Below are 17,619 nucleotides of genomic sequence, written 5' to 3'. Positions count from 1 at the left end.
GTGCGCGGGAACACGCGCCCGCGGGGGCTCGGCGCAGGGACGTTCCCTTTGCTGGCACAAGGGTAGGTGCGGCCCTTGTGTAGGCAGGAGCCAGCAGTGAGGATCCACAACGCTGCTCGGAACGTTAGGCCGAGAGTGGTACAATCCTGGTGCGAGCGCTGCACACGCCAACACCGACCCATCCCCTCCCTGCAGCCACGTGCTAACAGCACTTGTCATTACACTACACTGAGTTTTGCAGGGTTTCAAGGCCTGCTCCCTGCCAAGACTGCATTTCACGCTGGTTTTACCTCTTTACGTAACTCCTGGCTTGAGTCTCAGCTAAGAGCTGGTTTCACCCAGCCAGACCCAGACTTCCCATCGTCTGCAGCTTGCTGGGGCCAGGGAGCTGTAAGAAAAGCTCTGTCCTTTGCCCAAAACGAAGCACTTGGGCTCCCAGCACTGAAAGTGAAGGTCTGTGACAGGCTCAGCAGAACAGGAGGCACCGTGCCAGAGCAAGATCAGTGTAACGGGTCTCTCTACCCCTCATTTTAAATAAGGACAGTGCTAACAAAGGTTTGCTCAGCCTACCTGGGAGGCACAAACTGACCTCGGCTGTTAGGCTAAAGCCCAGCAGTAAAACAGGTTGGCTTCTGTTCCAAGAGAAACACCAGGTGACGTTTAATGGTTCTCAAACAGACTATACGACAAAGGCTGCAGGGAAAAAAACATTTTATTTCCAAGCAGATTACAAAGAGCAGAGAATATAAGAGTAAAATTAAATTAAAAAAATAGTTGAGTGCATCTCTTTAAAATGATTTGTAGTGTGAGTTACTCACGGGGCAAAGCTACTGGAGAGTTCTGAAGGTCACTTTGCAGGATGCCAATCACATGTGCTGTTTAAGACCAGGGTCAACACAGGAGGGACAGACAAGACGTATTTTGCATATAGGCTGCACACTCATGATCAAGCGAGGCTCTGGGCTGCAACTGGACCCTGCCTGTCCCAGACATCCCCTCCACCTCAAGGTCCCTCAAGCTCTAGGCACGGTTTATTGCTGCTGTAAGGAGGGTCAAACCTGCCTCCCCCTTCTGATGGGCTCAAAGGAGAAGGGCCAGGGAGGCAAATGTGGCTGCCATGCATGAGGTTATACAGGGAAAGGGACTGCAGTGCTGAGAGCCAGGCTTCAGCCACGCAAGGAAGGGAAGCAACAAGTAGGGGACAGGGCAAGTGCTTCAGGGGTGTTGGAGCAGTGTGTCAGTGAGACTGCTGGAAGATGCAAGATGCTCCTTAAGGTAGGAAGATGCTTGAGCTGAGAGGGCTCTTCCCTAAGCATTGGCACCATGAAACAGAACGTGCTGAAGCATCAGGATAAGGTACGTTCCCCGCAGTAGTTGAGAGGAGCAGCTGCAGCAAGATGGGGAGAAAAGCACCGTGTGTAGGGTGGAAGACAGTTTATATCTCACTTTAGCAGTGATTTAAGAGGCCAAATGCTAATTGCAAGTAAGTCACTATTAAACTTGAATGAGAATGCAGTTTGGTTGGACTGCCAGAGTTGATCTGTGTCTAGCAGCACTCAGACCAGCAGGACGATGATCAACTACAGTATCAGCAAGTCCTCCACCCCAAGAATGCTCAGAGGGCTCTTTCCTGCCATGGCTGGATCTGTTCTTATCGCAGCACAGGAGGCGTGAAGATGGAACAATCCCTTCTGTGTGCGCAAAGGCAGAACATAGCCCTGATGCAGCTGAGAACACGACTGTCCTTAACTTCTGCCCTAGGAGCAACAGCACAGAAGAGGATTCCTCTTTAGGGATCAGATTTAAGTCTTTTTTCATTGGCCCAAGTAGTTCAGGAACTACTTCAGACCTTGTATCCCATCTGAAATCCAGATCTCTAGGGGTGAGGCAGCCAACAGATGAGAGCCCTATGAAGTTATTTAGACCATTCCCTTTACTCACAACCCTAGATCAGAGCACAAAGCCACTCTCTAGTCTGCTCTCTGCTGCTTCAGCCATTTCCACTTGAACTGAACAAACATCTAGTGGTGCCATGAACAAGTGTGTACGCAGCTATGAGTTCTCTTAGGAAAGCCAGGCTGTTAGTGCCAAGAGATCAGACAGCACACGAGCCTCATGTCCGAAGGTGAGGTGCTTTACAATAGCCAATCATGCTCCGCTTCCTATGGTTCCTTTCACGCCTCAGGGACAAGGTGGGCACAGAACACCAACAGGGCAGGGTCTCTAGCTTGACTTCTCAGCTTTAGTTACGCAGAGATCATTTTCAGCCTGTCTCATACAAGGCAGAGGGCACAGAGTTCCTGTTTAATACATACACGTACAGGAGCTAGCGGTTTGGCACTCTGGGAGCTGAGGGGAATGCCCTTAAAGCAGCAGTCAAGCTGGTTATAGGAAAGTGTTAAAAAGCTATTTTACATGTTTGACTGGGAACACATCCCAGAACTTGGATAGCAACCCTAAGCCACAGCACTCTTCTGTGCTACTCTGGGCACGTCTTCCTATGAGCCCCTACAAGGGAGCAGATCATGTTCTTCGCTATCAAAGAACATAATATTTATGTCCTAGAAATACTGTACCTTTTCAACCAGCTCCAGAGAGCCAGACTAGAAGCCAGGTCCAGGAAAACAATCCTTAAGTCACAGTATATCGATTGTCTCTGAAAATAGGGAATGAAGTGAACAGGGTGGACGTTCTGATGAGACAGTACAGCAGTCCACTTCCCCGTCAGCAAATCCCTTTCCTATGCATGGCTGGACAATGAGAAATGGAAACACTTTGGTCTTCCAGGACAAAACCAACCGCCAGATCTCCAGAGCTCACCACGTGCCAAGTTCAGGTGGTACACTGCAAGACCAAGGAGAACTCTTCCCCTACAAAGACTGTTGATCATCCTGCAGTTCAGGGCAGTGAGGGAAGTGCACAGTCCAGAATTTCAAGGTAACATGGAATTCTGTTTCCCCAGAAAGCTCAGCTGAGGCATCAGTTCAGCCCTAACCTGGAACTGCCCTAATGTTCTGTCAAGTGAATCCAGCTTCTGGCAATTTTTAGAATAAGAGGCAACTCCCAAGGGCACCTAATGAAGCAGCCTGTACACTGGGCATATGGCAGATGACTTCAACACCATTTCTCGTGGAGACAATGGAGCATGCTCACTCTGAGGTGTGGGAATGCTGGAGCTAGCTCCCCATGCAGTGCACAGCACCCTGAGCACAGCTGCCTGCAGTTCCTCTCACATCTTTGCAACTCTGTTCAGAAGACAAACTGCCCAAAAGAATGAGAAATCCACTCTGTACAGGCCTGTTGGGCATGCCAAGCAACAAGCACACCCAGCTGCTTGGAACTTGCCCCTAACCATGTCCTTAAATACTTAAACTAGGGCTAGAGATGGACATTGCAGTCAACTAAGATTCAGTGAAGGGATGAGAGGCCTCTGACAGCTGAAGCAGCATTAGCAATCCCAACAGCCACCCTGACAGGGAGCAACTGCTGGCTCCCAGTGGCTGAACTGAGCTCATGAGTTCCTAGGACTACACACACCGGGCACCAGCTTCCCAACTCCCACTGGGATCTGGGCACCAGCTCCAGGCCATTTTCCCTCTGGCATAACTCTGAGAGCAGACACCAAGCTAAGAGCCTACTTCAGAGCCCAGGTATTGGTGAAGAACAGTGCATTGCCACTCCACCTCTCTGCACCTATCTGAGCACGGAGTCCTATTCAGGGAACAAACTTAGAACCAACTCAAGCACAGCTGCTTCCTCATGAACACCAACATCAATACAAAGCATCAGAGGCTCAAGTCTCTCTCAGCCTGCACACCTCAACACTGCTCAAGAGCACAAAGACAGGGAACACTGTGGCTACTCTCAGCATTGACACTGACAGAGGAGGCAGACCTTCCTTCTCAATACAGGGGCTGGTCAATAGAAGCTTCAGAAAAAGCGCTTGCCTGTACACAAGTTTAAGTCCTTTTACTGTAATATATATTTAAATATGTATCTATATATTTTGGAACAGGGAAAGGACATTGGATGGAGAAGCAGGGAAGACAAATTCAAGAAGCAGAGTCATCTCTCCGCATCCAAGAAGCTGGTGGCACAAAAACCAAGCCTGGCTGGAGTGATCTCCCATTTCAAGCACGGTTGGCTACCCGCTGGCTTCAAAAGAGCAGACTATTTGTTAATGGTATAAAATACAGCAACTATTTAAAATGCAGCAAGGCAAGGCTAAAGGGCTGGGGGTTATGATCATGGACAATGCCAGAAGCTACACAGCTGTGTTAAAAACAGTGACAAGGCTGTTAAATGGCAGGAGTAAGCCATGTGCTGCTCCTGGAAGGCCTTTTCCCTCCAACACCCCTCCATCAGGCTGTTGGTGTGATGTGTTTGTGAAGGTGAGGAGAGGGGGATTTGCCTAAGGGTGAAGCCTCACAGGCTGGCCACAGAACATTAGGACAGTCTGAGCTGCTCTCACAGATGCCATGTTCCTAGCCTGACACTGAGCTTCCATCAGCAAGCAGACATTCAGGTCCTTCAGCAGAAGTTTAATCTCCTTCTACCTTCCTAATTTAGGTGAAAAGTCCAGCGGAGTCGAGCTGGAAAGCACAAACAGGGATGAAAACAACCAGTTTGCATACTGACCTTTGTATAATGACCCCCCCACCCTCACAGCTCACTCTTCCCCAAATAAAGACACATTGTTCAATGGCATGTTGAAAAGACGTGCTCGTCATTCTTAATAAACAACTAGAGTAAGAATACATAAGAGAAACAGGGTGGTATCTTTATATGATACACAAGTGTATGTTACAAGAATTCCATCAGGCACAGGAGCCTCAAGGTTTAAGGCCTCAACGTTAGGCCAAAAAAAAAAAAAAACAAAAGTGTGGTAAAGTTTGTACTTTTAACATCTAAAAATGTCACTTAAAGGTCTGAATAGAAATTGTTGGTTTGCTTTTGTTTTTATATAAATCACAATTGCAGTTCACTCTCTCCTCTTCCTTCCAAGATAACAGCAAATTAACGTCCAAGCACAAGAAAAGAAGATGCCTGCCTCTCCTCCACTGGCTGAGCAGGTCCATCCATCATTCTGTGCCCTCTAGGCTGCACGTGCTCCAAGGAGACAGAGGCCCCAGCCAGCCAGGCCAATCCTGTAGGTTCATGTTTTCTACATCATAAAAAAAACCAACAACCCAGAGTCAACCAGCAGCTTTCCACAGCTCCCAGCTCGCAGGGGATATGCAGCCTCCAATGGTTCCAACAGTTTGGTGTGTTGGGTAAGGATACACAATGGGTAGGGTTTTTTTTTTCCTTTAGATTCTTTTTAAAGAGAAGAAGCCTAAAAGGGCTTCATAACTACACCAATAAAAAACCAAAAACTTAGGCATCTCCTTTAGTGTAAAAGTCTGTACAATTTCTCTTTGCTTGTCCCTCCCCCATCACCCTCCCCACCCCTTCTGAGCCAAGAAGGATGCCTTAGTGCATGGTGCTGGCATTAGCCACGGCAATAGCTTCCTGAATCTCTCGTATCACCAGGATCCGGGTGAGCATCTGCTCCATCTGCTCTCTGCTGATGGGCTGGATGGAATACCAGATCGGGCTGTTGGGGGCCACCACTGGCTCCGGTGTCAAGTAAAATGTGTCATTCCGGCCTTTCACACTCTGGGGGCTGTGTGAGGAAGATGAGAAATAACCAGGCTAACAGACTGTCCTGGGCAGGAGAGACCAGCACAGTCCTCACCCCAGGCTCCACAAACCCCCACAGTGAACTTCTGGCTGATGAGATGTGAAGGTACAGAGGTACATCCAGGGACAACATCGGTCCCAAAGCTTTTAGGCCATGCCAAGGTAAAAAGCCACAGTGATGACTACAAGAAAGTGATTTTTATTTCACACTGGTTAAGTGTAACACACACATGGCTTTGGGGGTCTCTCAGAGTAAAGCAAGGATGGGATACGTGCTCAGCCAAGTTAGCTGCAGACCCATCTGTGCAGAGGAACATTTACATTCATTATCAGAGTCGTAATTTAGAGGAGAGTCCTTTGAGGCTCCCTCCAATAAGTTGTCCTCATTTTTGTTCAGAAACTAATTTAAATAGGACTCTTAATCTCATCTCAAGTAGTGGATGCTCACAAGTCCCAGGTAGAACAGCGAGCTCATGGCAACACAGCAAACCTCTGGAGTATGAGATTAAGAGCAGCCAGTTCACAAATGAGGATTTGTCTCCTTTAAATACCACCAAAGTTCAACTTAGGTGCTGTCAGAATAAATCCCACCCTCTCACACCAACACCCCTCCCCATTTTAGGTAAATTTATGCAAATATAGAAACTGTGCCAGCAATAAAACACAGCCCTGAAAACTAGGCCAGCCACAAGAGGCAGCTTAACAGTCACAGAAGGCAAGCAGTGATAGACATGAACAAGAGCTCTCACCATTTGAAGAGGTAGAAGTCATACAGCTTTATGGGGCACCTCAGGGGGTTCTCTGGATTCTCAGTCTGCTCTGCATACATGTCATCTGTAACTACAACCCAGCCCCCCCAGAAGTGTGTCAGACACTGTGTAAGTACAACACACTGAGCAGTGCCAAGCAGCACCATGTCACCATACAAGAGACAGACAGCCGTGCCAGGGCAGGGGCACCTGGTTCTAAATGCTCAAAGCACTACATGGAAAGCTTGCTTTATGCCGATGCTACTGAAGATCACAACCCATCCACGTCCTTTCCATTTCTCCTCTGCACAGCCCAAAATGAGAGAAATCTCACTGCTGAGACTGCAATGCCTCAGCTAAACCCCAAGTCGGTGTTTTGAAGAGGACAGATTGTACTTACATACGGATTCTATACGGGTTCACATGAGTCAAGGTAAGAGAAGCCCTCCCAAAGAAGTTTCTCCCTCTGTTCATAAGCACTTACACCCAATAGACCCTTTATCCATAAAAAATAAAAGTAACAAAGTTATCCTTAGCTCTTGATGAGTCTTGTATATACCCCAGAGTAAGGTTATGTCCCCAGGCTCATTATTAGAAGGTACTGCACTCTCTCACACAGACCACATGTGGGCTGAGAGTAACTGGCAGAGCCTTGGGTTCTCATGGTTCATCCACTTCCTTCAAGCCCAGTAAGTAAACAGTCCACCCAAAACACCTGCAGACACTACCTTTCTGTCCTGTCTGGTGTACGCCAGGAGCCTTCAGATAGCGGATACTCGTGCTTTTATCCTTGGGATTAGAAGGGTTCTTCTTGGTCTGCCTCAACACCTTGGAGAAGGCCAGCTTCATGTGCTGGTCTACTGTTTTCAACAGGAAGTATCTGAGCGGCAAGGAGAACACAGGACATTCAGGAGCAAGTAAAGGATACAGGACAACAGCAAAGTAGTCATCTTTGCTCAGCTGAAGCTCAAACCAACACCCAGTTAAAGACTGTTCCAGCAGCAAAGCAACAGCACAAGTTCAGTTTCCCCTCTGCAGCTCCTTTCCTTGTTGCTCCACATCTTCTTTACCTATGAGGCTGCAGGAGGGCTCTGTGTGCAGCCACTCAGAATCCATGATTCTGCCCTAATCCAGTGCAGCAGTTTCCTGCCAACCCTGAAGGATGGAGCATCTGAAGTTCTTTTATTCCCCAAGATCCTCAAAGACCTGAGTACTTACTTTGTATTAAAAAACATCAGTGTAGTGAGCAAGGTGGACGGGGAGTGAGCTCCCAGCTGCTTACACTCCCACAGCATCTCTTCTGTTACATGACTGGAGAGGACATAACCTGCAATAAGCAGAAGTCAGTATCATGCCAGGAAACTATCACAGCAGTAATTTATAGTCTGTAACTACTGGAGAATATTTAAATCTGGAGGAGGAGGAGGAGGAAGAGATCCTCACTGGTGTCAAGGGTCACTACTGTGCAAATAACTTCCAACAGGAGGTATGGTTAGGAACCACTTCAATACATACCTCAACCTCTAGCTGTGGAGGGTATGCTTCTGCAGCACGCCCATGCATACCAGCCCAGAGAGGAATAAACATGCACTTAAACAGCTTTTAATTAATGGCTCGACTCCAATGCAGATGCTCCTAATCCAATAATATGTGAGAGCAGGCAGGCCAGTGTAACAAATCAGCTCTTGGCCCTGCACACAGCTTTAGTCAGCACACAGTGCCAAGTGATGTATTTGGACACATGAGTAATCCTTTGATTCTCAGATTTTTTTTTATCCTTTGTGTAAAAGAGAAATACTATACTCCAAATACACAGATAAACAGAGAAACAGACAGCACTATGAACTCCGGGGCTTGGGAATGACAAAACACAGATCAAAGAGCCAGAGTGAAAACAAAAGGATTCCCAAACTCTCAGTGCTACTGAGCCATCGAGCCTGTAACATCAGCTCCTGCGCTCAACACAAGCAGCAGCTTCTTCACTGAAGTCCCATCAGATCAAAGGGAATGAAGGCAGGAGCAGCCAGGTTTCCTGCCCTGAAAATGCACTTCTTAATCTAGTTCTCATACATAATTCCGTCAGAATCTGTCTCTTCTGGAAGTGCTCCTCTCACCCCTGCTGCCATCATCTTCTCAGCCCAGGGCTGTGCTGCATTTCAGTGCAGCATCAAGGCTCTGATCACACACACTGGTTTTTCCTTTGACACTTAGTTGGCCCTGCAGACAGTATCTGGCTACAAGGCAACGTGACAGCGTTGTTCTTAGCTCCCAAAGTAACAATACATAGTAGAGGCAAGATGTATTAGTACTCCAGATGAGGAAGCTTGGTTAGGATCAAGGATCAGCTGGCTTCCAAGTAAGTCAAGCTCATGACACTACAAAGTCCCAACAACCTGCCTTCTGCTGGGTGAGAAGTGACAGACAAATAGCCCTTAACAGGGCTAGAGCCTGCCTCGTGCAGTAACCCAGCAGTCACTGCAGACACAGGATTTTTCTCCCTGACAAGCAGGAGCTGTCCCAGAGACCTGTAGCACTTCCAAAGAGTTTCTATTCAAACTACACTCTGCTGCAGTTCAGTCTAATCATCCCAAGCTCCAGAAAGGTTTAAAGTTCTTAAACAAAAGTTCTTACCAAGAGGGGAAACACGGGGCTGGACGTCCTTCAGAACTTCATGCAGCCATTCAGTGAACCGAATGTAGTAGAGATCTGAGAAGATGTCATCTACTCGGCCATTTTCAAAGAGATACTGAAAGATCCACAACACAGTGCAGCAGCGTCAGAGGAAGCACCTTCCTCACACCAGACCTTAGCCTAAGAGCCCAGTACTGGTTAGTCAAGCATTTTACAGCCTAGCACTGAAGACATTCTACTTAGAGGGAGGACCCTTGCACCAAGGCCGGTGCAGGGCAGGTAATCTCAGCTTCTGCCATGACAATGCTAGGAGGGAAAGGAAAAACCCATCTTAGAAAGTGAAGCTGCTGAGATTTCACCTTTCACTTCAGGTTATTTCACATGACTGTCCTTTGGATGCTACTGTTGCAGGTTAAGGAGGGAGACACTCAATTCTCCTCTCAGAGTTTAGCTCCACCCTGCAGCTCCTCAGAAAGCACACTAATATTACCAGCTTAGACTTCCCACATCCCACAAAGCTAAGTTCTTGCTTGTTAAAGCTTCAACGAGATCAAGTTCTGACATTGACAACTGCCTCAAGCATCATCCAACCCTCCTCCCCTGCCTAAAACCCTAAAATTCATTATTCTCACCACGATCCTGAACTCGGTTATTAATAATGCTTCACAAATTTAACTCATGAAGGGAGGGCATTGCTGTGCACTGATCACATTTCGTCTAGATGGGGTCTTGTCTGGTTTTAAGCAAAGAGACTCTGTCTTGCAAAACTGTTGTGAAGCTTCATGGAAGCCACAACCTCCCTGTCTTTATCAGAGAACCCTCCCTTTACATGCTGACAAGACGCACAGCTCTGGTGCACAGAGCAGTCCTCCCCCTACCTTCTGAATGCACAGGAAGATGTAGTAGAGCACATCTGGATCATAGGGTTCACCATCACCATTTCGAGCTTCTCGTGTCATTAAGCATAGCCCATAATTGAGCTCAGCCACAGCTGAGGAGATGAGATCCTCCTGGAACCTCAGCAGCTGGCGCCCTGGAAAACCAAACCAAAGCCATGTTAGTTAAGCCATAAAGCCACTTCCCCAACCTTTCAGGAGTGATTTCCCACCTCTCTGGCTTTGCCATTCTGTGTAGCAGGCCCAGTACTACCTCCTTCTCCCTGTATAAAGAAAACTAAAGCAAATCAGGATTGTAGGCTGTCAGATCTACTAAAAGATAAACCAGGCAAGAATCCAACAGGAAGACTCTCTGCCCTGCCAACTGCATGACTATTACCTTCTTTCACCATGTCCACAATGAAATGCTGCCCTGCAGCAACAGGGAAACATCAGCTCTGTGACTGCTCTACCAGCCTGGCTGCCACTCACAGCCATGTTCTTCCTCCACATACCACAGTCACAGCACCCTCTGCTACTGCTACCAGCCTGGGTGCTGGCGCTGGCTCTGCACCTCCCTTGGAGCATGTCCTGTGGCAGTGGAGTGGTGCTGCAGAGTAAATCAAAGCCTGCACTTAAAAACAAAGGAGCTTTCTGAGGCAGTAAACAGCCAACATTTTAGTCACTCCTAATCCCACTTGAAAGACAGGCCATGTTGTCATGACACATACTTCCAATAGGTGCTAGCCTATTTTGGGCTTCTTTTTCCAGCTCTGCATTCTTGGTCTGTGCCCAGCTTTTCCAGACTTCAAGCCCTTCTTCTGGCTTCAGAGAGTTTGGAAGTAGAAGTTCAGGTGAAGTCTGTGGCTGTGGTTGTGGTTCAACTTCAGCAACCTGAACAGTTTGAGCCTGTGAAAGAAAACAGTTCAGTTTATAGAGACACTTTGATATGCAGCAGTTCCACAAACCCCAAGTAATGCTGCAATTCCTCTGGGCCCAGGATATCAGCCTTTTGCAACACTCCTCTAATCCAAGGAGCATAACTTTTGCTGTCTAACCTGAATTGCTGCTCACAAAAGAGTATTCACCTCTCCAAGAACTCTTTTAGTTTGAAGGGATTTACCAAATCCACACCACTTGCAGTCTGATGTGTTTAGAAGTCCTGCAGAACATCACAGGAGACCTAACAGCCACAATACCACTAAGTAGGGAGCCAGTACATTCAAAGGCAAGGATCTTTATAGAGCTGAAGTCCTCTCAACAACAGACTTGTGGTCTCCCCTCAAACACTGAATCAGATCACTATTGATTCTGAAGCCAAATTTGCTTCAAAGCATTTTTCTTGGCTTCAGCTAACTTGTCACTGACCCACCACTGAAGTCCATCATCTCACTCAACCAAGAGCAGCCCCAGGCCCCTCACAGACACAGCACCTAGAGAGACCCCCAGCCCCTGGCAGGGAGGCTCAGCGAGGTGCCATCCGCTCTGCCAACCACGGCTGCTCTAAGCCTGCAGTGCCCTGACAAGGTGCTGGGTACAATGGCACATTGTACACTGGTAGTAGCATCCCTCCCACCTCTCTTCATTCCTCAGTACATAACACTCTGTTGTTATCATCAAGAACTGATAAGATTACTTTATACCTCGTAGAAATTAATTAATAACAAACTAGAACACCAGCATCAAACATCCCTTCAGCTGCACTGCAATGCTCTCCAACTACCCAATACTGCTCATGAGAGCTCACTACTATTCTGTGAAGAGCTACTCTATGACCTACTACAGACCTAAAGGGTCTCCGTCCCCTTTGGAAGTTTACTTCGCAGCAGCACCTTACATCTGGAATTACCACCTCAAACTGGAACTTATTTTACAGCCATAAAGCCATATGGGTGATGATGACACCTACGTAGAAGAAGCAGTGAGCCCTCCAGCTGCACTCACCCTGCATTCTTCACTGCAGCTTCTCCAGCCCATGCCACAGTCTCACAGCTACCTCAGTTACAAAGGTTAACCTGAAGCTTTACAGCCCTTAGTCAAATTCTCACTGGCACTCTGCATGTTAGGGACGGCAGTTCTCACATCAGAACAGTTCCACCTTCTCCTCCTTAAGAGCCACCCCAAAAAGCTTTGCTATAATGAAGCAGCTTTTCCTTTGATACTGCCAAGTGTCAATCATCAGTGCGAGTTGCTCTGACAGTACTAGAGACCATAATGAAAACAGCCTAGAGACTGTAGTAATGCCTCTACCTTACTTAGTGTAACAGAATTCAGCTGCAGAAACAAAGCTCCAGCTCAGACTGGAGCCCTCTGACTGCCTCTGGTCAGTTGTTCTTTTCCATTAGCTCTTAACAGCTCTCTGCTTCTCAGAACCAGCAGCACAGGAAGGCTGTGACTGAAAGGGCCCAGCTTTTATCAAGGCAGATACTGACAACGTTGAAGTCATCAAGCAAGCCTCTGCCTTGAAGAGGACAGGAGTCCAAGGGTGAACTGACACTCTGGCTCTGCAGAAGCGAGGACAGAGACTCCGTGTCCTCCAGAGCGCTGCCCAATTGCACTCCAGAGGGCAGGAAGCTTCCCAGAGCCAACCACCTCACCTCCACCACCCCAGCCTAAGGGATGATCTTCTGCCCTGACCTACAGACACCCTGTGCAGTGTGAGGCAGGCACACAGGCTGCACTTAATTCTCTGAGCTGGCAGTTGTTTCTTAACAGTTTTTCACAATTAGAGCAAAATAGCTGCAACTTAACACACAATATGCAGTGTTAGAAGACGATTTGCAATTAGCCATTAAAGAAATTATAGGGCTAATACCTCAGGAAGGATCCCAAGAATGTGGCCCATACTCTTAGAAGACCCTAGAATAAGCCTAAAATTCCTGTTTAGCAAAAGCCAAAAAGCTTTATTAACTTAGTTTGTTCAAGCAACTAAAAGTGATGAAGTGATCTCTGAAGTACCAATGAGCTACAGAAGATTATCTGAACATGACAAAACAAGAAAACCCCAACCAAACCAACCCCCATGCATTACAAGACCCATAAACTGCAGCTTGAAGTACAGCTTTATAGAAGAGAGCATCCAGGACCTGAAAGTTATCTACAGATGTAGGGAACCTTCTCAGTGCAGATCTTGGTGGGCTACAGCCCACCAACTCAGAAACAAGCAGATACAAGTACAGTAGGTAATCCTCCTTGTGTCAGGACTTACTGATGAAGCAGAGGGCATATACAGCTTTATAAAGCCAACAGTGTTATTTATAAACCAGAAGGAATTTGTAATGCTTATGCTAGCGGACTTGGGTATTTTTGCCCTCATTCCATTCAGCAAAAACAGGCTCTGACAGATCAATCACTTTTCACTTTCTGGTAATAAAAGATCAATGACATCCATTTGCACATACAGAAGTCCATTAATAGCCCCAGTTATTCAAGTTTTAAAAGCCAATTCAAAATAATCTATAGCTTAAAGTTAGCAACAAAGCCTATTAAAAAAAAAAAAATCAGCAACAAATCTGGCTGCTGTGTTTGCCAAGCACCATGAGGAGAGGCTCACTTGCCACTGCTCCTTACTGCTCTCTTGCACACCAGGCATTTCCCAGAAGCGGGACAGGGTGTTACAGATGCACCTGATCCGTGAGGTGGGCTCCCAACTAGGGAGACTTCAACACTTCACCCTGGCACAGGATCTGCTGTGAACCCACGTGCTGCATAACACAGAGTAACTGATAAGGAGGTGAGTAATGTATTTGCACTCCTTGCTCCACTGCAACCACCCCTGCCTGGCCACTGCAACCCCCACAACAGCTCAGCAGAGACTGCAGACCTCGGAATACCTGCTATGAAGCAGCCAGCAAGGAGCACATATCTATTACTTTACACCACGAAGAGCAAGGATGCACTTTGAGGAAGGTTTGAATCCTATAATTACATACCAACACATCACAGTCTGACACCTATCAGGAGTCAAATGCCCTACAACAGGTTACTGGGACGGATACATCTCTGCTTCCCTATCAGCTGTCTGCTGCCATCCTCCCTCTCCTCAACATTTCCAAGTTGTTAACCGCAGACAGAGTGAGAAGCAGTTATAACTTACCGAGCAAGTGTCTTGTAGCTGCTGCTGCTGCTGCCCCTGCTCCTGGGGTGTGGGCTGCTGCTGTTGCTGCTGCGGGTCCCATATGTGCACTGTCTGCGCTGTGTTCTGGTACGTCCCTGCCACAGCCTGCACTGCCACTGGAATGTGGATGTTGCCATTCATAAACTGTGCTGGAAAGAGCGAATTAGCAAGAGTCTGCACCACCTCCTCGTGAGAGTTCTTCACTACTGAAGTACTTCCCACCATCTTGTCCTTGTCATCTTCCAGCTTCACGGTAGCCAGTGTCGTTGGCGAGCCGCTGACGTGGACGGCGTTGTAGGCCTCCTGAGGGATGGCAATGTGGGTTATGTTTTGCTGCTGAAGGTCACCACGTGGCTGAGCAGAGTAAACAGGGATGGTCCAAGTCTCTCCAGTGGGGCTAGTAATGGTCCCAGTGGCACTGTACAGGTGGGCACTGTCCACTGTTAACAAGTCTGGCCTTAAAGAGACGTAACTTTGCTGCTGGCCCTGAGGAATGGCCAACACGGTGGCAACTGGCTGCCCTGAAATAGCATACGATACAGTGATAGGCATATCCACCTTACGCTTCTTCACGGGCTGAAGGACACTGGCAGTGCTGATCCGCCGCTCTCCCTCTCGTGGAGAGCCCTGCTGAGAAGGTGGAGGTGACAGTGCCCCAACTGTTTGGATCTGTATCTGCTGGCCACCAGTAATGGCCTGTCCTGCCACAAGCTGGGCCTGGATCTGCTGGTGTTGTATGTGTTCCTCCTGTATCTCCGCAGCCTGGATCTGCTGGGCAGTCTGCACATGCTGCACTTGGATTTGAGCTGCCTGCAGCTGAGATGGGCTGGGGCTCTGAAGAGACTGACTCTGTATTGTCTGGGATGCCTGCTGCTGCGCCTGGCCTTGGATCTGCACTTGGACCGGTATTGGCTGCTCCGAAGCCTGATGGACAGTGAGCTGTGGAGAGAGCTGCTGGGCGGAGACCTGCTGCGGTGACTGCTGGACCTGGACCTGAACCTGCAACGACACCAATTCAGCAGTCAGACATCAGTGATTCAACAGCGGGGCCACCAACAGAGATGATCCATCACTGGAGGTCTACGCTCCAGGTCTTTTATGCTCAGTTTTATGATTCCATATATGAATACCTCAGTAAAGACCTCAGGAAAATAGAATCAAGTTGCTCTGGCATTGCCTGGTTGCTAACAGAGACATGGCAGATGACGTGTTTGCTCAGCGCTGCACATGACCACCCTTCTCAGCACAGACAGAAAAGCGCGTGAGCTGCATCGCCATCCTCAAAGCTCTGTGGGCTCAAGCCAACAGATTGCATCCTTGGGAGCCAAACGAGTCTTCAGCACTATTTGCATTGCTAAAATGTTATTTCAGCATAGGCTCTGCAATAGCAAGACGCTAAGGTCATGCACGTTATAAGTTTATCTCGCTACAAAATGCAGGAGCTTGCCTCATCCTTACTGTGCTCTAAAGATGGTTTTACTGCCTTCAGCCCCAGTCGGAGCACTTGCCAGTGACAGGCAGCAAGAAATATGGGTAAGTTGAAACCAGCACTTGGCCCTTTCCAGATAAAGCACAGAAATATCATTTTGGAAGCAATCTCCAATAGTAATGCTACCCAAGCGGGTGTCAACATGGGAAGTTGCGAGCTCAACCTGAGTCGTAAACTGAGGAGCAGTGCTGCAGCATTTGGGTTTTAAGTGTCACAAGTATTTCTTTGGCAATGATAATTAAAACCAATTCGATTTTCAGTATTCACTTATTCCCTTTATTGTCCAAATTACTCAGTTGTATTTTCTAGCTCAAACACACAATGCTGAATAACATGGATAAATTATCTTAAGACTTGGAGCCAAACACAGTTCTTTTTATTCTAGGGAAAAACTAAAAAATAAATCACACCCTCTTGCATCAAGGCTCATTTGTCCACGGTCTGTCACACCATCTAGCAGCAGCCCAGGAGCAGCCCTAAAGCTAGGAGTCAGAGGGAGTCCCCAACAACTTCACATCCCAGGCCTTGAACCCAGCCCAAGTGGCATCTTCACTGCTAGGGCACCAAGTCAGGTCTGCTCTCCTCATCCACACACTTCCCCACTCTGTTCCCCTCATTTACAGAGTCCCTTTGTTGCATTTCCCTCATCCTAGAAGCAATATCCCAGGTTCCCATAATCATGTGTTTCTCCAGGTTTCCTTAACACTCTACCTTAAGGGAGGGAATTAATTATTCAGCCTCTCCTTTCAAACTCAGCAGGGAGATGTAGCACTTTATTAGTGGCACCTATGAGAGCCATATGAAGTTTGAAGCCAAAACAGATCTATCTAGTTCCAAAACCATGCCTTCCTACTCATGTTCTCTCACCCTTTTCTACCTCACTTTCTGGAGTGAGGGAAGTTAACACAGCATTTGCACAGACACCACAGTAGCCAGCCTGACAATGCCAGGAACAATCCCCACGCAGGTCTGCACTGCACAGACACATGAAATCTCACCTCCCAACATCACCTTAAGAAACATTAAGGATTCATTTGCAGCCCATTAAGAGGAAAAAAAGTGGTGTAGCAAAATGCACCACTTGCAGACCAGTTTTATAAGTCACCTCCTGTTAAGAACTAATTTTATTTCCAGGAAGAATAGGGAATTTTACAGGTTCCTGCTGGAAGCTATATGCAGCATACCACAATCCAGATGACGCGGACTTGCTATAGGAATTCCCTGCAAGGTAACAAGAAACAGACGAGCTTGTGTCAGCCTGACAGCTTTAAGGGCTGCATCAGTGAGTGATCTGATCAGGCAGTTAACTGAAAAAGATGAACTCACCTATGGGATGCTGCTTCAGTTCTATTTAATACTCTTATCATACTGCAGTCCAGCATGAGCACTGCCTTGGGCAAACAGGCCCAAGCACAGACCCCAGTGAAGAGTTCAGGGGAAGACAGTTGCAATTACATCTCTAAGGCAAACATTCTCCAAAATATCTGACTTAAATTAATACTAAGGACTGCATTAGTGATTCTTAAAGTCCTTGTTCAAAGGATGACCTGCAAAGCAAAGACCCAACACTGGCCAAACTAAAATGCATTATTGCACTGATGTATTTTCAGTTTCATCCAAGAAACATTTGCTTTATCTGCCAGAATTCAAAATCGTGTCACAAAAAAGGGCAAACATGTCATTTAGCCTGTACTTCTGCAGTGTGTTTTCAGAATCTGCACAGGTTGACTGAAAACTCCTTAAAAGTGCTATTGTTAACACCCAAAGAATGAGTCTGGACTCAAAAAGGGGGAAGAAGTCAGACTCCAGCACGCCTGGAAGCTCTCTGTGCTGCATACTTCAGGTGTCATGCTTCTGACTAGAAACTGCTCCTATTTAAAAGAACACTGGAGCTCTACCTACCACGCACGACCCATCCCTTGTGAATTACACATCCATTTTTAACAACCACGTCTTGCAGCAGATCCCTCCCTATTTTCAAGTAGGTTGTACCCAGGAGTGCTACAATCGTTTCTGATTTACAGAGTTCAACCCAGAGCTTCTTACATGGACCTCATGTTATCTTGTTATCTCAGG

General features: G+C 47.4%; 1 protein-coding gene across 1 annotated transcript in view; it reads right to left on the bottom strand.

Moving 5' to 3' along the window:
- Positions 1-4,707: 4,707 nt before the first annotated feature.
- QRICH1 (glutamine-rich 1) overlaps positions 4,708-17,619 on the bottom strand; it is a 22,004-nt gene continuing 9,092 nt past the window's right edge. Inside the window, exons 3-10 of the mRNA XM_010024428.1 lie at positions 14,034-15,053; positions 10,669-10,846; positions 9,941-10,095; positions 9,063-9,177; positions 7,650-7,758; positions 7,160-7,311; positions 6,432-6,522; positions 4,708-5,665 (exon numbers count right to left, since the gene is read on the bottom strand). Of these exons, the coding sequence (XP_010022730.1) occupies positions 5,473-5,665; positions 6,432-6,522; positions 7,160-7,311; positions 7,650-7,758; positions 9,063-9,177; positions 9,941-10,095; positions 10,669-10,846; positions 14,034-15,053 (2,013 nt within the window). The 3' untranslated portion in view covers positions 4,708-5,472. The remainder of the gene's footprint in view (positions 5,666-6,431; positions 6,523-7,159; positions 7,312-7,649; positions 7,759-9,062; positions 9,178-9,940; positions 10,096-10,668; positions 10,847-14,033; positions 15,054-17,619) is intronic.

This window comes from Nestor notabilis, unplaced genomic scaffold (genome assembly GCF_000696875.1).
Source record: "Nestor notabilis isolate BGI_N333 unplaced genomic scaffold, ASM69687v1 scaffold9671, whole genome shotgun sequence".
Classification (NCBI taxonomy): Eukaryota; Metazoa; Chordata; class Aves; order Psittaciformes; family Psittacidae; genus Nestor; species Nestor notabilis.
This window is presented reverse-complemented; position numbering and strand designations above follow the sequence as displayed.